This window comes from Saimiri boliviensis, chromosome 7, assembly GCF_048565385.1.
Source record: "Saimiri boliviensis isolate mSaiBol1 chromosome 7, mSaiBol1.pri, whole genome shotgun sequence".
NCBI lineage: Eukaryota > Metazoa > Chordata > Mammalia > Primates > Cebidae > Saimiri > Saimiri boliviensis.
This window is the reverse complement of record NC_133455.1, coordinates 32,438,466-32,464,528: the sequence shown is the minus strand read 5'-3', so window position 1 is coordinate 32,464,528 and position 26,063 is coordinate 32,438,466. Positions and strand designations below refer to the sequence as shown.

Sequence of the window (26,063 nt, the reverse complement as noted above, 5' to 3'; positions counted from 1 at the left end):
CTACCACCATGCCCAGCTAATTTTTGTATTTTTAGTAGAGACGAGGTTTCATCATCTTGGTCCAGTGGGTCTCGAACTCCTTACTTCAGATGATCCACACGACTTGGCCTCCCAAAATGCTGGGATTATAGGCATGAGCCACTCCACTCGGCTAAGAATAGAAGTATTATTTAATATTATTGTGTACTGACCTCATGTTTTTACTGATGTTCTACTGTTTAGCATAATATTATCTATATCCCTGTGAAAGCTCTCCATTTTGATCTAGATCATTCCAAGGTTTGATTTGATAGTGATATCATTATCTAACTTGAGTTGGACTCCATTGTGTTTCTTAATTATGGAAATATTTGTTTTGTTGAAATAATGCTTAGAGATTTTAGAATTATCATGTGAGGAGAAAAAAAATACACATTTCCTTGGATTCTACAGAATCCAGATTCTATTGGGTTTTGACCTTGGGCAAGTTACTTAATTCTTACTAGACCTTTGGCAGAGAGAAACTGTGCTGAGGGAGAAGGGGAATTAAGGGAATAAGATAGGTTGGAGGACAAAATCTAGGTCTAAGTGAAACTAACGCTTTTAATACTTTTTAGTTCTTTTCAATTCCGTTCACTCCAGAAATTTTTATAGTATTTGGTGATGAAATAGATCAGGATTTTGCTTGTATTTTATCTTTTCTTTTTGTGTAATAATTCCATATTTTCCCCTTCCGTTTTGTAGTCATAAGACAAAGAACCATTTCTAAATGTTTTATCTGCTAGATATACTCATTTTATGCTGTTTTTATTTGGATAAGTCAGACAGAAGGAAAGGAAATTGATTTTTGTACAGATACTGTATACCATATGCTCTGTCAGTCATTTCCTGGGTTAATGCAGAAAGCGTTCTCTTCAACATGTAATATGTATATTCTGCACTTTGCCAGTGTAGAAAAGCCCTGAATTCTAACATTCATAAGCTATTAGTCATATACTTATGGAGACTTTTAGATATAAAGAACTAGAAGATTATCTAGGATAGAGTCTTCTCTTTACAGATGAGCAGAGGGAGACCCAGGTAGGGTAAGTAATGGTTTTCAAATGCCGTATAACTAGATTCAGGAACATGACTCCCAGGAACCTAGAGACCTCTTCTGTTGGGAAAACTTCCCAAGAGAAGCAATACCTACAGGGAATTTAGAGATAGGTTCATTAGTGAGATGAAACCCTGGGAGGGGTTGGCTGTGTTGAGAACCATTCCAGGCTCAGGAAGCAGCAGGTGGAAGAAGTCCTGAGTCTGGAAGCATCAAGGTACATTCAAGAAAGAGAGACATCAGAACATGGAAAGTGGCTGGAAAAGAAACCAAGGGTAGGGACATGCAGAAGCTTGCAGGCCCAGTTATAGGTTATGTGCAAGCAGAGACCAAGAAGGGGGTTACAAACGCAAGTAGGAGGAAGGCGAGAAAGGCTTTGACTATCATGTTTTGAAGCATCACACACCTGAAATTACCCCCAGAGAGAAGCAATTCAGTGAGTTTTGAGATTAGACTTCTAGAACTCACGTCTCATCTATTTAGGTAGGTAGATGTAAAGTTGCTTAACTTCTCTGTGCCTCATGGTACTCATTTGTAAGTAGGGGATAATAATGTTACCTATCTCATAGGGTTTTGTGAGAAATAAATGAGAATATACAAGTGTCTGCCACTAGGAAGAACTCTATAAAAGTTTTCTGCAAAATATAGTAATCATAATAATTATAGTATTCATTTCAACCATCTTTTGAGTACAGCAAAGAGCATTCATTCTTCATGTATACATACATAGGTCTACAATCCCTAATTGCCAATTCTAAATCCCCAAGGCCCTGAAAAACCACGTTTTTCTAAAAGTTTGCCATACGCTTATTTTGGTGACAGAACCTGACCTGAATGAATGTGAAACTATTTATGGTCTTTATCTATTTTACTTACTGTGAATATTCATTAGTTTCACTGTGGAAAATATTGCTGTATTTGATTCTGGGTTTTGTTCCAGACTGCGCCGGGAGGATTATATAAATAGCACTGTATTCTGTTCTAAAATCCAGAAAATTCTGAATTCTAAAACACATATGACTACAAGCGTTTCAGATAATTAACTGTGAATCTGTATAATCTCACTCAATCATCAGCCTAACCTTGATATTGATATTATCATCCCAAGCCTGCTGCCATGAAAACTGAGGTTTATCAATAGTTTGCATAATTTGCTCAAAGTCCCATGGTTCATCAGAGATGGAGCTGGAATTTTGGTCTAGAATTATCCAACAACATTTTGAACAGTGAGAGACATTTGTAAACTTTCCTATCTCTTATTTATATATATATTTTCAGCATTTGCGTAATTTAAATATTTCTATTTTCTAAAGAGCCATAGTTGATGTTTTCAGGAAATAGAAGCATTTTCATAACCTGATGGTTTTCTATTACCTAGAGGTTTTCTAAATAAGGGACTCCTTTAACAGTGATGGTAGTAAGAATAATAATATTATTCCTATTTTAAGTCAGCTATAATGTATCGAGCACTTCTTGTGTGCCAAACATTTAGCAAAGCACTTGTCACACATTATCTCATATAATCCTTACATCAACCCAGTGAGGTAGGTACTATTATTCTCTGTTTTATTAGGAGAAAACTGCAACTTAAAGACATTAAGGAATTGCCAACTGCACACAGATTGTAAATAACAGAGCAATAATTTGAATCCAGTAGACAGATTGCAGACACTGCATTCTTTTTTTAAGCTCCTCCTGTGTTTTATAATGATTAAAATAACACATACATATACACATGACAAAAATTAAAAACAGTAAAAAAATTACACAATCTTCTATTCCAGAATATAATGTAAAGATATCACCTCTCACAGTCACTATCACCTACTTTCTTTTGTATCATGCAGAAATTTGCCTTTGTGCATGTGTGCACGTGTGCACACACACACAGCATTTCCTTACTACCCACGTGAATATACACATTGTTCTGTAGCTTACTTTTTTCATATAGCACCATATTGTAGAAACTTTTCCTTATCAGCACATAGAAATCTAAATAATTGTTTTACATCTACTTAATGTTTCAGTGTATGGATGTAAAAAATTTATTTAACTAGACTCCTTTGGATGACTATTTAGATTGTTTCTAATTTATGGCTCTTGCAAATTTGCTGCAAGTGAATATTTTTACAAAACACCTTTTCATAGAGGTTTGAGCATATTTCTAAAATAAATTTTCAAGCAGTGGAAAATTTATGCTGGGTTAAAAGGACACTGAAGTTTAAAAAAACTGGAAAATGTTGGCAAATTTTTCCCCCAAAATATTTATTTTCTTAACAGTATGTATTATGAAACTTTTAAAATCCTCTCGCATTTGAAGATGAAAACTGTAATGTTTTAGTCTCAATTTAAATTTAATTATTGACAAAGATGAGAACATTTTTCTGTTTACAAAACACTCATGTTTGTATTTCTAAAGCTGACGATTCCTTTCCTTTATCCTTTCTTCCATAGGTTCTGAAATATTTTCTTACTGGCTTTCAAGAGCTCTTTACACATTAATGATGAGTCTGTCCTCTATGTTGCTGATATTTTTCTGAGTTTTTAATTTGTCATTTAGTTATATTATGTGTATACTGTAAAAAGTTGTAAATTTTTATGTAGTTAAATGTTTCAGTCTTTTCTTAGAGCCCACACTCCTAACCATTAGGTTAAGCTGCCTGTCTAATTTCCAGAATGATGACATTCATTCCAGTTTTATTGTCACTTTTGTTCAGGTGTTTTAACAGAACAAGTGTCGGGTCCTCTAGGACAGAACCTGGAAGTGGAGCCATACTCACAATACAGCAATGTCCAGTTTCCCCAAGTTCAACCACAGATTTCCTCATCATCCTATTATTCCAACCTGGGCTTCTACCCTCAGCAGCCTGAAGAGTGGTACTCTCCTGGAATATATGAACTCAGGCGAATGCCAGCTGAAACTCTCTACCAGGGAGAGACTGAGGTAGCAGAGATGCCTGTAACAAAGAAGCCCCGCATGGGCGCATCAGCAGGGAGGATCAAAGGGGATGAGCTGTGTGTTGTTTGTGGAGACAGAGCCTCTGGATACCACTATAACGCACTGACCTGTGAGGGATGCAAAGGTAAGCGTTTTCTCTAGATTGGCAGTTTTCTCCTTCAGGTTTTACTATATTGGTTGTTGAAATCCCTTGGACTAGATGCTTTTCTTTCCCCAGCCAACTTCTCATTTTCTCCTCCTCTGCTCCTACCTCCTCATCTTTGTTGGGCAGTCATAGATCTATAGGAAGACTGTTAAGAGTATTTAGCTTAGGTAAAAGTAATCTTTTTCCTTTTCAAAACCTCACACATAGCTAAAGACAACTTGTGATTAAATTTAACTTGTTGTAGGTTTTGTTTGGTTTTGTGTTCTTTTTAAAGAAAGAAGAAACTTTAACTCATCTCTTAAAATTAAGATCAAGAGTACAACTTTATTCAGTAAACATTTAAAAATACTTTTTCATGTACTTAAAGAAAGAAAGAGCAAAGTAATAATAGCTTATATTTTAAAAAATTTCATTTAGCCTGGGGTGGTGGCTCATGCCTGTAATCCCAGCACTTTGGGAGGCTGAGGCGGGTTGACCACTTGAGTCCAGGAGTTCAAGACTAGCTAGAGCAATGTGGAAAAATCCCATCTCTACAAAAAATACAAAAATTAGCCAGGTATGGTGGAGCACGCCTGTTGTCCCAGCTACTTGGGAGGCAGAGACGGGAGGATCACCTGAGCCTGGGAAGTTGAGGCTTCAGTGAGCCATGATCATACCACTACACTTCAGCCTGAATGACAGGAGAGACCCTGCCTCAAAATATATATATATATTTTATTTATCAGTAATATAGATTTGTGATAGATGCTATAGAGCAATCATAAGAAAATTGCAATCCATTTAGGATGGATAAAATATAACAAATGAAATATAAAAATGGCAATGTAAAGTCCCATGTGATTACTGTCTCAACTATGGCACAGGTAATAAGTTTGTAAAATAGGTTCATCTGTTTATTGTTGTAATAATAATTTATTCATTAAACAAATATTTGGGAACACCCACCATAAGCTAGGCACTCTGCTAGCCTCTAGAACATTGAACACTGAATAAAAACTGTCTCTTGAGCAGAATCTTTTGGATGGTGTGCCACATTGGGGTTCTCAAATGCTGATAGTTGCTATGAAAATAAACAGAGGACCCAGTCACATAAGAATGGCTCAAAGACATTTCAAACCTTTGAAAGTTCAAATGATCAGATTGCGTAAAGCCATATTAGTCACTTCTTAAAAACTGTGAATGACACCGTTACAATGTTTTTTTAAGTAAGAAGCATTAATACACCAACTTTAAAAACTAAAGCAGATCTATAAAGAAAACTTAAAAGATCCCATTTATGACCTTCAGAATGTCCTTAACCTTTTTGTGGAGAGTCACGTTTGACTAGGTAAATGAACTTAAACATTCTTTGGACGCATAGATTATGTCTTCTCTACCTTTATTGCTACTGATAACACCTAGCACAGTGCCTGGTACATAGGAAATATGGAGTAAATGTCTTTTGAATGACACAATGAAAAAACATGTTCAGCACTGGTACTTAATAAGTCTCTACTTTGTAAAACTGCATTCAAATTTTTTTTTACAATACTTAATTCTTCCCCATCTCCAAATGATAAAAAGTAAATATTACCTTCAATTACTATATGAAGTGAAAGATCTTTTTGGGCTGACAGAATGTGGAGATTGAGATCTGCTTATGCTACAAATTTTAAGATGGGGTGGAATTAAAGCAGGAAACCATTTCTAATTGGTTAGAAAAATAAAATAGGCCAGGTGCAGTGGCTCACATGTGTAAGTCCCAGTACTTTTGGAGGCCAAGGCAGGCAGATCACCAGAGGTTAGAAGTTCAAGACTAGCCTTGCCAACGTGGTAAAACCCCGTCTCTCTACTAAAATTACAAAAATTAGCTGGGCATGGTGGCGTGCACCTGTAGTCCCAGCTACTCAAGAGGCTGAGGCAGGAGAATTGCTCAAATCCGGGAGGCAGAGGTTGCCATGAGCCGAGATCATGCCATTGCACTGTAGCCTGGAGGACAGATCGAGACTCCATCTGAAAAAATAAAATAAAATAGTTTCCAAATGACAGGCCTGAAACTGGAACTAAAGTAAACAAAAATAAAACTTTTACAGATCCAACCGCTCATCTATGTAAAAGAAAATGAACAAATTTTGTAGTAGCTCTAGTCAAAAAGTGACTGGGGCTCTTACACTGGAGGGCAAAATTAGTACCAAAAGCTGAAGCTTATAGGGTTCCATGTTTTGAGGCCTAATTCAAGAGTTAATTTTTTAGCACTAACATGAATTGTCCCAAAAATGAGATTGGCTTTTTGCCTTAGGTGGTAATGAACTTCTCATTATTATGGAAATTCAAAAAGAGGTTACATGAACAGGCTTGAGTGCTCCCATTACAGGAAATTATTATGTTATATGGGATACAGGATTAGTTGGCTTCTGAAGTCCTTTAAATCCTTTGAATCCGTAGTACCCATCTTTATAATATTCTAATTATTTCGTGCCTGTTTCTTCTTCTAAGCAAGTTTGTAAATTTCATGAGTTGAAAAGTATCTGTAATTCATGTCCTCCCTCCTATTGCTATGAATTGATGAAAGGCAAAGATAGACCACGGTTTTTAAACCTTGACACTATTGAGATTTTAGGCTGGAAAGCTCTGTGTTGTGAGGGGATGTCTTGTACATATTGTGGGATATTTAGTAGTAGCCTGGCTTCTGTCCACTAGATCCCAGTAGCAATCCCCAATTTCTGACAACCAAGTGTCTACAGATGTTGAAAAATGTCCTCTCAGGGACAAAATTACCCCAGCTGAGAATCACTAAGAGAGACTATTCAGTGAAAAGTATAATACAGAGCTTCTCAAACTTGAGCTACACATGGAGCTTTCTTGAGGGAAGCTATAATATTTCCTATGTGCCTCTAATGTTGACTTAAATTACTTTTAATGAATTACTTATATTATTAAGCAATTAGAGCATAAGCTTTATTATAACTATATTATATTGCTTATCATCTTTTATACACTGAAATATTTCTGTATAACAAAAGAATAAAAAATTTACAAAATTAAATACAAATAAAACTACAAAACCAATAAAACAATATGAGATCATATAATTTTGTTGCTCAATATGTTACCAAACTTAGGTTCTTCTGAGTTTGATATACCTAGACCATGTATCATATGAGGCCTCAATTCTCCACTGCTTTTCTCTCTTTGAACAGTTGATTCTTCCAAACCTTTGTTCATGCAGAGCTCCATTTGGCCATCCCTGAGCTGGGTAAATCTTGGGCATATGAAGTTTACCTTTGCCATAGCGTTTTTTTTTTTTTTTTTGGAGACAGAGTCTTGCTCTGTTGCCCAAGCTGGAACGTCATGGTGCGATCTCCACTCACTGCAACCTCCGCCTCCTGGGTTCCAGTGATTCTCCTGTTTCAGCCTTCCCGAGTAGCTGGGATTACAGGTGCCCACCACCGTACCTGGTTAATTTTTATATTTTTAGTAGAGATGGGATTTCATCATGTTGGCCAGGCTGATCTTGAACTCCTGACCTCAGGTGATCCACCACCTTGATCTCCCAAAGTGTTCAGATCACAGGCATGAGCCACTGCGCCCGGCCTATCATAGCTCTTGACAACCAAATCATACTTCTTGCTGCTAATGGGCACAAACAAAACTAAGGGTGATTAGTTTGAATGTCAGTATAAGATGGTCATAGACATGATCCAGACAATGCTATTATTAGTTTTTTAAATACTGTCATAAAATAAAAATGTAAAAAACATGTGTAAAGGCCTTAGAAAAAATTGTGGCACATAGTCAAAACTCAATAAATGTTTGTTGTTTGTATTGTTATGGTCCTAGAATTGATTTATGTATCATGTAATGGCAGTGTGAGTATTTTCTGCCTATATTGATGAATGTTGATGCCCCAATTCGTTGTGAGTTGTTTAACAATATTTATTTAACATAGATTCAGATTACCTACAGCCACTTCAACTTGTCTGTGTAGACCAATGCTACTAAAAGCATAGTACCTGGACCAGCAGTATCAGTATCACTCGAGAATTTATAGAACTTTGGGGTTTTACCTCAGACTTACTGAATCAGAATTTCTGGAAAAGGGGTCCAAGAATCTGTGATTTAACCAGCACTACATGCTAAAGTTTGAGAATACTGGGGTACAAATCATATCCAAAAAGCCACCTAAGGCCACTCATCTGGCCAAGCATCTTGGTTGTATGTTATGACTGTGAAACCCACAGGACAAGAAAAGAGAACAGAAAGAATGCTTCCCTCCAAAAGCACAATTCAGTAGAATAATATGTAGTCTTTAAACCTGAACTGGAAAGACACAAAGTCTAATCTAACTCTTCTTTCCTACTAGGGGAGAAAGAAGCAGAAAAGAACATGCATAATTTATTCTGCAAATCTGATTCAAAGAAAAATTTCAATGTATATACTTTTGAACCTACAAATTTCAGTACTGATGACATGCTAATTCTTATGGTAGGCATTTTAGGAACTTTCTCTTTCGACTTTACAGCAACTATGGAAAGTAGGTATTATTGTGCCTATTTTAAAGTAAGGAATAAGCATATCATTCCCAAAACAAGCTAAGATTTAGGGATGCCAGTGCTAATAACTTGTGTGATGCGTTTTACTATACTTTTTTTTTTTTTTCTGAGATGGAGTTTTGCTCTTGTTGCCCAGGCTGGAATGCAATGATGCTACCTCGTCTCACTGCAACCTCGGCCTCCTGGGTTCCAGTGATTCTCCTGCCTCAGTCTCCTGAGTAGGTGGGATTACAGGCCCCTGTCACCATGCCCAGCTAATTTATTTATTTATTTATTTATTTATTTATTTATTGTATTTTTAGTAGAGATGGGTTTCACCATGTTGGCCAGACTGGTCTGAAACTCCTGACCTCAGGTGATCCACCTGCTTTGGCCTTCCAAAGTTCTGGGATTACAGGCATTAGCCACCACACTTGGTCATGTTTACTATACTTTAGTAATAAACGTATTACTTCTCATACCTTATGTCCATTTTATTTTCTTAAATTTATGATTGACATACCAATTGTACATACTTATGGGGTACAATGTATTTTGATACATTTATAAATGTATAGATGTGTAAAGATGAAGTCAGGGTAATTAGCACATCTAACAGCTTAATTTATTATTTTTCATTATGAGAATATTAAAAAACCTCTCTTCTTATTTTGAAATACACAGTATATTATTGTTAACTCTAGTCATGCTGCTATGCAATAGAACATCAGACATATTCCTTCTATTTAACTGTACCCTTGGACCCATTGACTAATCTCACTGTCCTCTTCTCCCTCCATCCTCCTCACCCACTCATAGTCTCTATTCTATTCTCTATTTCCATGAGAACAACGTTTTAGTCTACGTGTAAGTGAGATCATGTGGTATTTGTCTTTCTGTGCTTGCTTTATTTCACTTAATGTAATTCCGCTGGACTCACCATGTTATCACAAATGGCAGGGTTTCATTCTTTTTTTTATGTCTCAATAGTATGCCATTATGTATACATACCACATTTTCTTGATCCATTCATTCACTGATGAACATTTAAGTTGATCCCCTGTCTTGGCAATTATGAATAGTGCTGCAATAAATATAGGATTGTGAATAGTGCTGCAATAAATATAGGAGTGCAGATATCTCTTTGACATACTGATTTCATTTCCTTTGGAGGTATACTGTGTGGTAGGATTCCTGGATCATATGGTAGTACCATTTTTAATTTTGTGAGGAAACTTCATCCGTTTTCCATTACGACTATACAAATTATGACTATATATTCCCACCAGCAGTAAGGGGTTACTTTTCTCTACATCCTTGCCAAAACTTGTTTTCTTTTGATTTCTTCTTCTTCTTTTTTTTTTTTTTTTTTTAGACGGAGTTTCGCTCTTGTTACCCAGGCTGGAGTGCAATGGCACAATCTTGGCTCACCGCAACCTCCGCCTCCTGGGTTCAGGCAATTCTCCTGCCTCAGCCTCCTGAGTAGCTGGGATTACAGGCACACGCCACCATGCCCAGCTAATGTTTTGTATTTTTAGTAGAGACGGGGTTTCACCATGTTGACCAGGATGGTCTCGATCTCTCGACCTTGTGATCCACCCGCCTCGGCCTCCCAAAGTGCTGGGATTACAGGCTTGAGCCACCGCGCCCGGCTTCTTTTGATTTCTTGATAGTCATTCTAAATAGAGTGAGATGATATCACGTAGAATTTTTTTTTTTTTTTTGAAATGGAGTCTGGCTCTTGTTACCCAGTCTGGAGTGCAATGGTGGGATTTCTGCTCACTGCAAGCTCCACCTCCCTGGTTTAAGTGATTCTCCTGCTTCAGCCTCCCAAGTAGCTAGGATTACGGGCATGTGCTACCACGCCTAACTAATTTTGCATTTTTAGTAGAGATGGGGTTTCTCCATGTTGGTTACGTTGGTCTCAAATTCCCAACCTCAGGTGATCAGCCCACCTTGACCTCCCAAAATGCTAGGATTACAGGTGTGACCATCGTGCCTGGCCACTCTCAGTATAGTTTTGATTTGCATTTCCCTGATGATTAGCGATGTTGAGCTCCTTATGCCCATTTTATGGAAGTAGAAGCTGAAGCATAAGTTAATCTACTTACCCAAGTGTTCGTTGGCTAATAAGAGCTTTAAAACTATACCTTGTAATCTAACTCCAGAGCCTGCGTGATTGACCACTAGGCTATGATGCCTTTTATTTGTTGTTTACTAAGTGATCATTCTACCCTTCCGTTGTTTGCTCAATGGTGACATTGACTAATTCAGTGGCCAGAGGAAGAAAATCAAACAGTCCATTTAGATGTTAAGGTATCAGTATTGTTTCAGCCAAGGGAATGAACCCCTAAAGTCATTAACCTTGGATGGCTTACCTCCTTAGAGGTGAATTTGTCTTTCTGTCTTGTGAACTGTGCTTATGTTCAAGTGATACTCGATCCACCTGAGAAGAGTTTTGGGGCATGGCAGGGTAAATATACTGAGACCAGTGGTCAAGGACAACCCTAGAATACAATTATCTTAAAGGTGGTCAGGGGAAGAGAAGCCTACAAAGGATATAGAATAGAAGAAGTCAAAGACAGAAGTCTACAAGGAAGTACAGGATCACAGAAGGCAAGGAGACAGAGAAAGTAGTCAGAAAAGAACCAACCTTTGGGGAGGTTTAGGAAGGAGAAAGAATTTTTCCACTGATTTTGATTTGAGACTTTGTCCACATTGTGTCAGGAAAACGACAAGGATGCAAAGGAGAGAATGGGTTGGAGCCAGGCAGGGCCCATGTTCTACACCAGGGGTTGGCACATTTTTTTCTGTAAACATCCTGACAGTAACAAGTTGAGGCTTCACACCACAGCAGCCTCTGCTGCAACTAATCAACTCTGCTACTGGAGTGCAAAAGCAGCCACATAGAAAATGAGCTTAGCTAGGTTTCAATAAGCTTTTCTTAAAAAAATAGGCAGGAAAATAAAATAAAGTTAAAAAACAGGCAGTGGGCTGACTGCAGTTTGCTGCCAATGACTTTTTTTTTTTTTTTTTTTGAGATGGACTCTCGCTCTGTTACCCAGGTTGGAGTGCAGTGGCATGATTTCAGCTCACAGCAACCTCCGCCTCCTGGGTTCAAGGTATTCTCCTGCCTTAGCCTCCCAAGTAGCTGTAATTACAGGCACCTGCCACCACGCCCAGTTAATTTGTGTATTTTTAGTCAAGATAGGGTTTCACCATGTTGGCTAGGCTGGTCTTGAACTCCTGACATCAAGTGATCCCTTGTCTTGGCCTTCTAAATATGTCTTGGCTATGATTGCAGGCATGAGCCACCACACCTGGCCTTGTCCAATGACTCTAAAGAATCAGCGTATGATTAACTGGAAGCTGTATAGTGAGTGAGCACAAGACTCAACTCACAGCTCATAGATGCGAGAAATGTAATCTTATTTTGTAAAATTATATTTAATTCAGTCTCATGCTCTGGTGGAAACTTCATTTCATTCAGGATCATTCCATTCACCCCCACCAAAATTCTTCTGGGGGTTCATCTAAGTACCAGGATTAAGGTAGGGTTGTGGAGGGACTGGGCACTGGGAAGTGGTGCTCTGGTCCCACAGCTGTGGGGCTGGGTGGGGCATGGTGCCGCAGCTGTTGACACAGTCTGAAATCTGTTGGAGTGCTCTTCTATTTGGTCTTCAGTCACCAGTAGGAAAGGTCTCTGTGGTACCATCCTTGGGTCCTGAGCACACTCCTCCATTATGCCTGGTCCTGTCTGTCTCCTTCATTCATCTCAGGCAGGTGGGTTCTGATGTTGCTTCAGTGCTGTGTTGGGATGCCTGGCTGCCCAGAGAAACCATGTAGCCACTTCATCTGCTCTATGTCATGCTGGCTGCAGGGAACCCTGGGGATTTCTCCAGCTCTGCCCAGGACAGGGCACAAGAATCCCCATCTTCTAGGATCCCAAGTGGCATGCGGTTTCTATCATCTCTCAATCCACTCATCCTAGGATTCTGTCTGAGGATAGGGAGTGGGGAGGGACAGAGCTCAGGACCTTCTCAGGTACCTAATATGTCTTACCTCTTTGACTTCCTCTTTTGTTGTCTGCTTCCTCCCAACTTGAATAAATTTTATCTGGTCTTTAGGAATCGGGGGCTTAAGTTTTGGTGACTGAAAAACCAAAAATAGGCGCCTTTATGTTCTTTATATGTTCTCCTGTGAAAACAAATGGAAATTATCCTAGCTTAGTGAATGGAGGAATGAGGAAGGACTGTGAGGAAAACCAGAGGGGAAGGACAGAATAGGGTGGAGTGCCCACTGAGAGGATCAGTGTCTCATGCCTGCAGGTCTTGTGAGAGCTGCTCAGCCAACCTCGTTTCCCCCGGCCACCCTGCCACCCACTGCCCCTGTGCATATCTCTTGGATGTTTGCACTCAGCAGATGCAAAGTGAATTTTACCCTGTAACTTTCCATCAAAGGGAGTATGGGCTTTGGGGGCAGACAAGCTCACATTGAATCTAGGCTCTGCACTTCTTGGCTGAATAAACAAGTTACTTAATATTTACTGGTTAGCATTCAATGAAATAAAACAGAAACCAACGTTTCAAGCAGAGGAATTAATACAGAAGTTGGAAGAGTCAGAGTAGCACGATCTATGCTGTTTCCAGGAGATGCTCAGAGTCACACTGCAGAACTGGCCTGCCAGTTGCTCTTCTGACACAATCAAGAAGTTGGGGACTCAGGAAGCTACCTCAGGACTGCTGGCTCCAGGAAGACACCACTTCAGCTGCCATCTAGGCATCAGAAGTTGCCTTTACTGGAGTCACTCCAGAGCCAGGGCTTGCCTGCCATATCTGCTGCTACAAACAATGAATATCCTGCACATTGCCTTTCAATACACTCGAAGCTAGGAACTGGAAGCCAGGATGCTACCACAGCAAAACTCCACGATCCCACTTACCAGTAGAAACAAGAGAAGAACAACTTGCTTCCCCTTTCCAAACATCTTACAAGGGCATCTCTATGGCAGAGCTTAAAATCATATCCACCATGTTAGCTGCAAAGGGAGTCTGGGCAAGGTTATGTTCTATTTTCCTGCCTCTGTTAATAGGATGTGCACTAGGCCGGGTGCAGCAGCTCACGCCTGTAATCCCAGCACTTTGGGAGGCCGAGACGGGTGGATCACGAGGTCAAGAGATCGAGACCATCCTGGTCAACATGGTGAAACCCTGTCTCTACTAAAAATACAAAAATTAGCTGGGCATGGTGGTGTGCACCTGTAGTCCCAGCTACTCGGGAGGCTGAGGCAGGAGAATTACTTGAACTCAGGAGATGGAGGTTGCGGTGAGCCGAGATCATGCCATTGCACTCCAGCCTGGGTAACAAGAGCAAAACTCCGTCTCAAACAAAACAAAACAAAACAAAACAAAACAAAATAGGATGTGCACTAGACTAGAAGGGAGATGCAGTATATATAAAGCTAGCTAATCCTTAAGACTACACAACACTTACTTTGTCGGAGCCTGAGATCTGCAAAATGGGGATGTTATCTATTTTGTAGGGCGTTTGTGTGGATTGTACAAGATTTACATTATATTTTAGAATATACCTGATCTCTTGCTTTAGGATGTCACTGAAGCTCTGTCAGACCTGTGATATTTAAAACATGTAAAACACAAGAGAGGTTTATTCTTAGAGACAAAACAAAGATCAGGGTTCAATTTCCTCATTTCATTGGTCTCTTTATCTGGTTCCATTAAAAATATTTTAACTTGTCTCTGTGTTTTTATTTGTCATAAGTATTTATGGCAGCAACGAGAGAAATTATGTTTTTAAATTTTTTTAGGTAATAACTTGGGAATGTGAGCATCACACAGAGTGACAATGACTGCCACTTTCTCAGCACTAGATTAAATCAAGAGCTTTCTTTTGCCCTCAGTTATCAATACAGCATATGGAAGTGTGCTAATGTCTGAATGAACTTTCATTCAAACCTCAAACCTCAGCTAACAAAACCAGTCAGCATCTGACTGAAATTCAAATGGCCACATTTCCAAATAGGTCAGTGTCTGTCACATACATTTCAATGCCAAGAGAATCTACACATATCAGAGAGAGAATGGTAGAATTCTTAAAAGATATAATCTGCGTAAATGAGTGACCCTACTGCCTTTCTGAATATATTTTTATATAAGATCATGAACCAGCATTAGACTTGGCTCTGAAGTTTTAAAAAAAGCTTCCAAAATTATTGAAACTATTCCAGTATAGAATAGATGTAGTTTCCAAAGGATCCTTTGTTTATGGACAATTGTGAAAGCTGAAGAACCCTGATCTTTATATAAACTAAGATCAAGTGAAGTCTGATTTTATGCGATTTAATAATTATCCTAATGAACTCTAAAGGTCAAATTATCTTGGAGTATGATGTAAGATGGGGATTCAAATTATTTCACTTACTGCCTTTTGCAGTAAGTGTTATGAAAACTGTGGGAAGAGAAGGACTCTTAAGGCAAACAACATGGATTCCAATCCCAGCTGATTCTCTTCCCACATGTCCTAAACTACTCAACCTTTCCGAGCTTTAGATTCCTCACGTGTAAGATAAGAACAACAATGAAGATGATAATAAGGATGAGGAGATGATGGTGATGATGATGATGGTGATGGTGATGGTGATGTTGATGGTGATGGTGATGATGGCAATGTTGGTGTTGTGGTGATGATGATAGTATAATCATATTGATAGATAACCTATATCAAGTGATTGCTATGTAAGGGACAGTTCTGGGGGTTTTCATATGTACTAATTTGTTTAATCTTCAGGACAGTCTTTTGAAGCAGGTATCTATAGACTCTCATGGGGGTTACATAAATTGATGTGTATAAAGGACTTAACACGGTTCATCCCAATGATAAATCCTCAATAATTCCCTGCTATTCTTACTATGATCATTGGGTTGTTGTGAATTTAAAAAAATGGGATATTGTTTTTAAAATATCTAGCTCTGTACCTGGCACTCTTTTTAAAAAGTATTTTTTAAAATTTTCAATAGCTTACGGGGTAGAGGTGTATAAGTGGTTTCTTGTTACGTGAATGAATTGTATAGTGATAAATTCTGAGATTTTGGTGTACCTGTCACTGAAGTAGTATACCTTTTATCCAATATGTAGCTTTTTTATTCCACACTTCTCTCCCCTCCCTGCTTCTGACTCTCCAAAGTCCATTGTACATTCTGTATACCTTTGTGTACTCATAGCTTAGCTCCCAATAATAACATGTGACATTTGGTTTCCCATTTTTGAGTTACTTCACTCAGAATAATGGCCTTCTGCTTCACCCAAGTTAGTGCAAAAGATATTATTTTATTCTTTTTTATGGCTGAATAGCATTCCATAGTATATATATATACTATGTGGTATAAAATGTGGTATATATATACATATACATATATATGTGGTATATATATGTATATGTATATATATACCACATATATATGTATATGTATATATATACCACATTTTCTTTATCCACTCATTGGTCAATGGGCACTTAGGTTGGTGACATATCTTCGCAATTGTGAATTGGGCTACAATAAAAGACATTGTGCATATGTCTTTTTCATATAATGACTTTTTTTTTCCCTTTGGGTAGATATTCAGTAACGGGATTGCTGGATTGAAGGGTGGATCTACTTTTAGTTCTTGAAGAAATCTTCCTATGTTTTCCGTCAAGGTTGTACTAATTTACATTCCCACCAACAGTGTCTAAGCATTCCCCTTTCACTACATCCATACCAACATCTATTATTTCTTGATTTTTTTTAAATGGGCATTCTTGCAGAAGGTAGTGTCTCACTGTGATTTTAACTTGCATTTCCCTAATGATTAGTGATACTGAGCATGTTTTCATGTGTTTGTTGGCCATTTGTATATCTTCTCTCAAGAAATGTCTGTTCATGTCATTTGCCCACTTATTGATGAGCTTATTTGGTTTTTTTCCTTGTTGATTTATTTGAGATCCTCATAGATTCTGGAACTAGTACTTTGTTGGATGCAGAGTTTGCAAATATTTTCTCCCATTCTGTGGGTTGTCTGTTTACTGTGATGATTATTTCTTTTGCTGTGCAGAAGCTTTTTAGATTAATCAGGTCCCACTTATTTATTTATTTTTGTTTTTGTTGCATTCACTTTTGGGGTTTTAGTCATGATGTACCTGGCACTCTTACATGCTCAGTAATCATTAGATGTTGTTATTTTGTTGATGAATTCTTGTGTGTTATTCCTCTGTTCATCCAGCCTCCCCAGTTTGGGTTATACACTGTTTTCAAAACTCTCCCTCTTCCTATTAATTAGGCCAATTATTTATTCAGCAGATATTATTAAGTACCAACTTGTATGCCAGGCTCTATTCTAAGCTTAGGAGATGCCTTGGTGAGCAAACCAGACCAAATTCTTGTCTTCATAGCCACGATTTGAAGCAAAAGCAGGAAAACAATCTCTATAACTAAGCTAAAATAGATAAAAAAAGAAAACAGTCAAGCAAACAAAACTATTAAGAAATATAAAATCAATAAAAGAGTATCCAAAAGAATATTTAGAAAAATGCAATGGTGACAAGATGATTTCGGTAGATATTAACTGATATTTCAGGTAAACACATAGGTAATGAAGCAAGACAAACTAAGATAATAAAAGCTAAATTTAAACAAGGAAAATGTTTAAAGCAAACATATAAGCAGTATGTATAAGTAATGAATAAAAGAAAGTTCCTAAAGCATAAATTACTAAATGAGAAAAGTTACAAATCTACACCCAAGAAAAAATGGAAATAGTCATTTAAGCAGCAGTTTGGAGGTGAAGGGTTTCACCCCACAGAGCAAACGAATCCACCTGGGCTCAGGCAGTTACAAGCAGCAGGAAGCACTTCCAAGTGCTGGAATTCAACTATTAGGAACCCAGCACACCCCAAGGAACCCCAGGGAAGATGCTGGGGAGCAGGTGCTGGTCACTGTGAGCCACCAGCTTCTGAGGGTTTGTTTACCTGGCACTTTAAATGGTCGTTGAAGATATGCAAAGCCAAGCTCCAGCAGAGGATCATAACCCCTGTCCTCATCCTCTCAGCAGACACCCAGTAGGTCTGATGGTGTCAGTGCATTTTTGCTTTCCATTCCTTTAGACTCCTTCATCACTTAATAAGCATTTTGTCAAAGCAATGAGTGTACATGATTCAAAAGTCAAATGGTAAGAAGGGCATATCATTAGAAAAAGGGCCCACCCCTACCCTCTCCACCTGCTCCTAGAGGCAACCCCTAAGAACCACTTCAGTTTTCTTTGCTTTTAGTATTTTGTTGTTTCTTTTTTTGTTGTGTGGATAGTCTTTATTTATTTCTATAGTACCATCTTCCCTCCCAACAATCATGGAAAAAAAAAAAAAAGCAGGGCCTGCTGGGAAGAAATGCCCTGGGGGACACACCTCTCCAATCTCTGCAGTTTTGAAGATGGAGTGTTGAGGTGGGAGGCTTGGAGATATGGAGAGGATGGCTGCCCCTCCTCTTGTCTCCCACATGGCTCCTGGCAGCCTTTCAAAGCTTAAACTCTTAAGTTTTTTTGGAGACAGTGCTTTTAAAAGACTTGGAGGTGTGGGATATATGCTTAAATGGAAACTGGTTGAGCTATCTCTAAAGCAATTTGCATACCTCCATCTTCCACTGCATAGAGTTCTCTCAGCCCTCCCGTGGCTGCATGCACAGCAACATGCAGTTCTTGTACAGTCTCTGGAGTCTGAAGGCATTCAATTTGGTCTTATCAATTATCTGCACAGCTGCCTCTTTCCTGGTAAGTATGTATCAGGCCAACTTCATGGTAGCCCAGTTACCCTTGTCGATGGTCTTGATGAACCAGTAGTTGTCCATTTGGGTATCCTCAGCAGAGATGCCTGAGAGGTCCTACAGTATGTTGGATGATAGGGCTTAGAGTCGAGGTGTTCCAAGGTAGACTCAAATTTGGGAAAAGTTGATGAAAAGCTTGGTCCAAATCATCTTAAAAGAATATAACTTCTGGCTGGAAGTTATATTCTGGAAATTACATGAGATAAACTACATATATCTCATGTAATTTATTGAAAATTGACCAGGCGCAGTGGCTCATGCCTGTAATCCCAGCACTTTGGGAGGCTGAGAAGGGTGGATCACGTGGTCAGGAGATCGAGATCATCCTGGCCAACATGGCGAAACTCCGTGTTTACTAAAACAAAAAAAATTAGCTGAACATGATGGTGTGTGCCTGTAGTCCCAGCTACTCAGGAGGCTGAGCCAGGGGAATTGTTTGCACCCAGGAGGTGGACGTTGTAGTGAGCTAAGATCATGCCACTACCCTCAAGCCTGGTGACAGAGCGAGACTCCGGCAAAACAAGAAAGAAAGAAAAAAGAATATAATTTTTAAAGTCCACCTGATGACCTAATTTTTACAATGGAATCAGAACACAATGCCAGAGAAAAAATAAAAATAAACAAAAACAAATGCTAACACACTAAATTTAAAAAGAAAAATGAGAATAATAGATATGAATATGTAAGCTTCCTTTCTCATAATGTCTTTGTGTAGTTTTGGTATTAGGGTAATGCTGGCCTCATAAAATAAGTTAGAAAGTGTTCCCTCTGCTTCTATTTTCAGAAAGAGATTGTACAGCATTGATATCATTTCTTTTTTAAATGCTGGACAGAATAAACTAGTGAAACCATCTGGGCCTTTTGCTTTCTGTTTTATGTTATTAATTATTGATTCAACTTCTTTAAGTATAGGCCTATTTTGATGATCAATTTCTCCTTGTTGAGTTTTGGTAGGGTATATCTTTCCAAGAATTTCATCTAAGTTATCAACTTTGCAGGCTTAGAGTTGTTCTTTTTTTTTTTTTTTTTTTTTCTTTTTTTTGAGACATAGTCTTACTTTGTTGCCGAGGCTGGAGTGCAGTGGTGCAATCTCGGCTCATTGCAACCTCGTCCAGATTCAAACGATTCCCCTGCCTCAGCCTCCCGAGTAGCTGGGACTATAGATGCATGCCACCACATACAGCTAATTTTTTGTATTTTAGTAGAGATGGGGTTTCACCATGTTGACCAGTATGTCTTGATCTCCTGACCTCATGATTTGCCCACCTCAACTTCCCAAAGTGCTGGGATTACAGGTGTGAACCACCGCGCCTGGCCCCATTTTCCTTTTAATGTCCATGGGATTAGTAACAATGGGCCTCTCTTTCATTTCTGATATTGGTAATTTGTGCCTTTTCTCTCTCTTTTTTCTTGGTTAGTCTTGGAGATTTATTACTTTTATAGATATATTTTATTGAATCTATTAATTTTTATTGATCTATTTAAAGAACGAGGCTTTTGGCTTTTCTGTCATTTTCCTGCTTTCAATTTCATTGATCTCTGCTGTAATTTTTACCATTTTTTTTTGCTTATTTTGGATTTAATTTTTTCTTTTCTAGTTTCCCAAAGTGAAAGCTTAGATTATTGATTTTAGATCATAATCAATATATGCATTTTAATGCTATGAATTTCTCTGTAAACACTGCTTTTGACACATCCTGTAAATTTTGATAAATTGTATTTTCATTTCCATTTAGTTCATTTTCAGTTAGTTCTTTAGGTAGTCACCTCTATGTCTTCTATTTGCATTATGCATAACCCTTCGGAAATCCTCTGTGATTCGAACTCATAGGACTAGATATAAGACATGTTATATTCCTATATTTCTCTAAATCAAATTTAATCTCTTCTAAGCTCATAACTCTCCCAGCTGATGTGAAATTCATTTGGTCTATATTTGAGAATAATCCTTCCTCCAGGATCACGCACACACCTCAGGATTGTGTCCAAATTTGAACTGATCCCTTGAAAGTGAACAACTTAAGTTGCCTAAGTATAAATACAGCATATGTACCCATATTTAAATGATATAATGATAATAGCTGATCAACTTGGAATTGATCCCTTGAAAGTGAAATTAGCCACAGTCCAGCACAGACGTCTCATCCCAGGGTTTTCAGGCCATGATTCTCTGTATCTTCCTGGTCCTCATCTCAGAGCTGTATCTGCCACCCCTCTAAAGGCTCTTTATTAGTGCTGCTTCAGTATTCACAGAACCTATCGGACACATCTCATTCCCAGGCTCTGGGAAAGTTCTCTAAACCCCTTTCTAGTTAAGCTTCTGGTTCCCCCAATTCTACAAGCATTGATCTCCACCTCCAATATCTTTGAGATGATCCAATATAACATTTTAAATTAGAGGTCGAAAACAAAAATCCTATGTGAGAGTTATCTTTATTTAGAGACAGAAAAATTGCAGCTTTTGTCCCAGCAAGTGAACAAGAGTTTCTGCCCTCTTGGGATGGAAAAGAAAATGAAAAAGCATTAGGAACAGGAATGAAGCACACATAAATACCTTTATCAGTTATTATTTCATCTTAATATTCCTACAATTATTGTAAAACACTCATTTATGAACTCAAATTGGGGAAGGTAACAATTCTGTTTTGAGCTGGGCACTTGACATGCTGTGTGAAACATGGGGAGAATTATGTCTCAAGAAAATTTTTTTAAAATGTAAACTTCCTACTAAGAAGACAGGATAAGATAGTGGTTAAGAGCACAGAGTAAGCTGGACATGGTGACTCATGCTTGTAATCCCAACACTTTGGGAGGCTGAGACAGGAAGATTGCTTGAGACCAGGAGTTTGAGATGAGTCTGAGCAATAGAGTGAGACCCAGTCTCTACAAAAAATTTAAAAATTATTAATAGCTGGGCATAATCGTGTGTACCCGTAGTCCCAACTACTCAGGAGGCTGAGATGGGAAGATCGCTTGAGCCCAGGAGTTTCAGGCTGCAGTGAGCTATGATTGCACTACGCATTCTACCCTGGGCAAAAAAATAAAAAGAGCACAGAATGTGAGCCCATCAAGGTTCAAATCTGAGCTCTACCATTTGCTCTCTGCAGGACCTTGAACAAATTAACCTCCTTATAACTCAGTCTCCTCTTTGGTAAGAAAGAGATAATAATAGTATCTGCCTCACTGGACTGTTAGGAATAGGAAATGAATTACCATTTACCATTTTAGAACAGTGTCTGGCACAAAATAAGTGCTATATAAGTGGAGACAGACCTAGAAACTATTTCTCTTTAGGTCATCTTGTATGGAAAGATCTCTAGCTACTCACCTCTGTGTGTTTGCTGCTATTTTAAAAGCTTGTAGACCCTTAAACTTTGACAACATCACTCAATATTTTATTGATTGCAAAGTAATGGGTGGCCTAGTGTCAGTGGCTACCAGTATCAGTCACTGGAGTCTGGTGCGTGGATGTGTATGTACACATGTGTGTATGACTTGAGAATAGGGTGTGGTATGTGGCTTCCACCTGTATAAAGAAGCACGAGAATTGCTTGAACCCAGTGAGCTGAGATTGTACCACTGCACTTTAGCCTGGGTGACAGAGCGAGACTCCATCTCAGAAAAAAAAAAAAAAAAAAGAAGAAGAAGAGAAAAGCAGAGTGTGCAATAGTCTGCAGAATTGAGTAATGCATGTAGAAATACCATCCTCTAGCTATTTGCTTGCTACCCCAGCGATCCCACTGGTGCTACACATTCCCCAGATGGCAATGCCAACCCTGTCTACTCATCCTGTATTACCAGCAAGTCTCTGTTCCTCGGTGAATTTCCTTTCCATTCATTTTCAAATGACTTTTCTGATATGAGCATTGTTGAATATGCACAAGAAAGAGCAAGACAGAGGCAGAGGTATGTGTGTGAATAGATTTGCATAAGTATAAATACAGTATATGTACCCATATTTAAATGATATAATGATAATATTGTGTTGCTATCTCAGAGTGAAAGCTAATTAATTCAGCTATTGAGATGATAATGATTTCTTTTTCAGTTAATACCAGAGTCAAAAAACCCTGCAGAATGGTTCTATGTACCATTCCTTTGACTCATCTTGGAAGAAAGAGTTTTATTCCGTTAACTATTATGCTGTCTGTCAGTATCTATGACAGTTTTAAAGGAAATAGTTCTTGGGGGGAACAGAAGATTATTAGTAGGAAGACTGACTCATGTAGGCTCAAGTGGTCATTTAGGTCATGATTTGGTATCAGGAAAAAAAAAGTCGTCTTTTTGCTTTTAGTCTTTTAAAATGCACGCTTTGGTATTTGCTCTCTCAATATCAACACTTATCTGTAGCACAAAGTCTTTTTTTAGACTTTATTTGGTTGGATTTGACATTTAGGAAAATGTTAAGATCTTTCCTACTGAAATTTACACCAGCTGACAAATTCACAAGCAAGTCCATGACTTTCTTAACCTTGACAGCTCTAACTTTTCCTTAAGCCTCTGTTTTTATATTTCATGAGTTACCAAACCTGATGTTCTCTCTGTTTCCTCCTTTCTATTCTATCCCACTTCAGTTCAGGCATTGGCTGCCTCTCAGTTGTATTATGGCAATAGTCTCCTGTCTCTAGTCTCTAATACCCATTCCACCTTTCTTCCCCTTGCTCCGAGGAGCTTCCCAACATGCAGGTTAGGTTGTACTCTCCCCCGTCAAAGCCTTTAATGGCATCTCTCTTTCAACATGGTAAAGACTCAACTTCTTTGCCTTGCATTCAAGGACACTTACATTCTGCTCCTACTACAACTGCTTACCATCTCCCACTAGTTCTCTCCATACTCTACCCTACCACCACCAAGATGGAGTATCTACCCTTTTTTGGAATTTTCATAACACCCGTGTTTGCTCATTTTTCTGAATGTCTTTCCTCTCTCATGAGCTATGTTTCTAAAACCTTACTTATTCTTTAAGGCCCAGATCAAATTCTATTTCCTTCACAGACCCTTCCCTGATTCTGTCTGGCTACTCTGAATTAATCAGGATCACTCCCAGTCTATACAATGTGCTTGAATTCTAGCAGTTGGGAAATCATCATATTATACTTACCTCATTAGAACAATTTTTAAGTGTCCTCTGTTGGAAAATTGTCATAAGAAATATGCAGCTCTACGTGGGTGAAATGTAATTGCTGCCTCTCCTCCTCAAATGTGGCACAATCTTTACAAGGATATGGTGTGGACCTGCTCTGTATTCCAATAATTTATTATTTGTTTGACTATCTTACCACTCATATTTTGTATTACGCTGTAAATTTACTTCTGTTTATCCCAATTAAGTATGCAACCCTAAAGACAAGGAATGTCTTATTCATCTTGGTATTTCCCAGGTCAGAGAATGCAGCTTTCAGATAGTTGGTACTTAACAGTAAATTATTTTACTCTTTTGTGATCCAAGGGTGGCATTTGTAATGTAGTAGTTAAGAGTACAGGCTTTAGTGCACGACTGCCTGCATTTGAACCTTCCTAGCCAATTACTAACCATGTGATCATGGCCAAAGTACTTAAACTCTCTGTACCTTTTCTTCATCTATAATATGGGGACAAATAATGCTATCTTCACCATAAAATTGATGTGAGAATTAAATCAGTAAATGAAGGTAAAGTAGTTCAAACAATAGCTACTAAGTGCTTAATAAATAATAGATATTATTCCAACAGTCTGTTAAAATAGGAAGGACTTGTCTCAATTTTGACAGAGGCATGAAGACACTAGAGGTTACATTCCAAGGTGAGCCCATCTGGCAGAAATTTCACAGTGGATATTCAATATTCAAGAACCAGTTAAACATCTCACTTATTTTGAGGGAATGAAGAGATCAGGAGTTGGAAATTATAGAGAGGTCTTGTAAAGATTTTGGAGCATGTGACTAGTGTACTGTGTGAATCTTACATCCCTACTGCAAAGGAGAGTGTTGGAAGTGGGAGTGTCTATCCCTCAGGCCACCACTAGAACATGTAGTAACTTTGTGAGAATTGGTAAATGGTTTCCCCTCTTGCTTCCAAAATATATACTAAAGGAGGTCCTATTGCCACAAGCCCAAAGAAAGAGTCTTCAAGACGATCACTTGAGTAGGTTGGCATGTATCCCCTGAAACTGACAGACATGGGGACTCTGTGTCTGATTTTCACCTGAGAAGTTGAAAGGCAGAAAGCCAGGTGGCTGACTGCTTGTGGATAAGTGGGAGATTTCTCTGCTCCACAGAGATTCTTAGATCAGAGAAAGCCATTATTGGGTTTTCATAAGTCCATGTCAAAAGAACCACATGGAATGACCTCAGTGTAAAAACTGTGGAGTGAATTGCCAAATTACTAGATGCTGAAGGGGACCACATACTATAGGCTAGAATAGAGAGGTATTTGCCCTCATCAAAAAAGTTCAGATGAGGCCAGGTGCGGTGGCTCACGCCTGTAATCCCAGTACTGTGGGAGGCTGAGGTGGGTGGATCTTTGAGATGAGCCTGGCCAACATGATGAGACCCCATCAGCACTAAAAATACAAGAATTAGCCGGGCGTGGTGGGTGGCGCCTGTAATCCCAGCTGCTCCAGAGGCTGAGGCAAGAATATCACTTGAACCTGGGAGGTGTAGACTGCATGAGCCAAGATTGTGCCACTGCACTCGAGCATGGGTGACACAGCAAGACTCTGTCTCAAAAAAAAAAAAAAGTTCTAAAGGACCCAACTCAATGGAGAAAGAGTCAACTTTCAAAACTTGCTATGCACAAACCAGTTTATAGCAATACCACGCAAGTAAGTGCCTTCCTGTCATTTCTTCTCTTATCCCTCACAGTCCTCTCAATATGCAACACTGCCTCCTTAACTCTGAAAGTGTCAGGAACTATGGTTAGTCAGATGGAGGAAAAAGCAGAAATTGGGGAAATGCAGAAGCAGAGCTGAAGCCGGTTACCTTCCTTCTTCACTCTAGGCATCTTACCTGTTAACAGGCTGCTATGCCTTCTCGGGGGGAGTTTGCTTTTAGCTCAAGGCTGGCATTTTTATTATTAGGCCAGGATGGCATATTAAGTACTGAATTGAAACCCTGAATGCAATTTTCTCCTTAATGCCTGGTTAACAGCAACTCACTTTCCAAAACTTAGCTCAATGCTCACTTCCTATCCTGACCTCTTCACCCCAAACTGAGGAGTCTGTGTGTTTGCTTTGCCGCAGTGCAGCTTTTAGAGACCATGCAACGTGTAATTTCACTTGTTTGGCTGTTTGTGTGCCTTTGTCCTCAACCAGGCTTTAAACTCCTGTTTGCCTTTGTACCATCAACACTTAGCACTCACTGGCATAGAATTGTCCCCCAGTAAAGATCTATGAAAGCAATTTATCTTAGAAAACAAATTCACATTTTTTTTAAGAGAGGCTATAATTCAAACTTGTCTTTATTTCTGAGAGATAAATTAAAAACAGCAGCCTTCTCAACAACACAGTGTCATATAAAGTATT

General features: G+C 38.7%; 1 protein-coding gene across 6 annotated transcripts in view; it reads left to right on the top strand.

The window, feature by feature from the left end:
* NR1H4 (nuclear receptor subfamily 1 group H member 4) overlaps positions 1 to 26,063 on the top strand; it is an 87,135-nt gene that overhangs the window by 31,158 nt on the left and 29,914 nt on the right. For all 6 annotated transcript variants that reach the window (XM_003929604.3, XM_010340211.3, XM_010340212.3 and 3 more), the window contains one exon: positions 3,793 to 4,158. In XM_003929604.3, the coding sequence (XP_003929653.1) occupies positions 3,793 to 4,158 (366 nt within the window). The remainder of the gene's footprint in view (positions 1 to 3,792; positions 4,159 to 26,063) is intronic.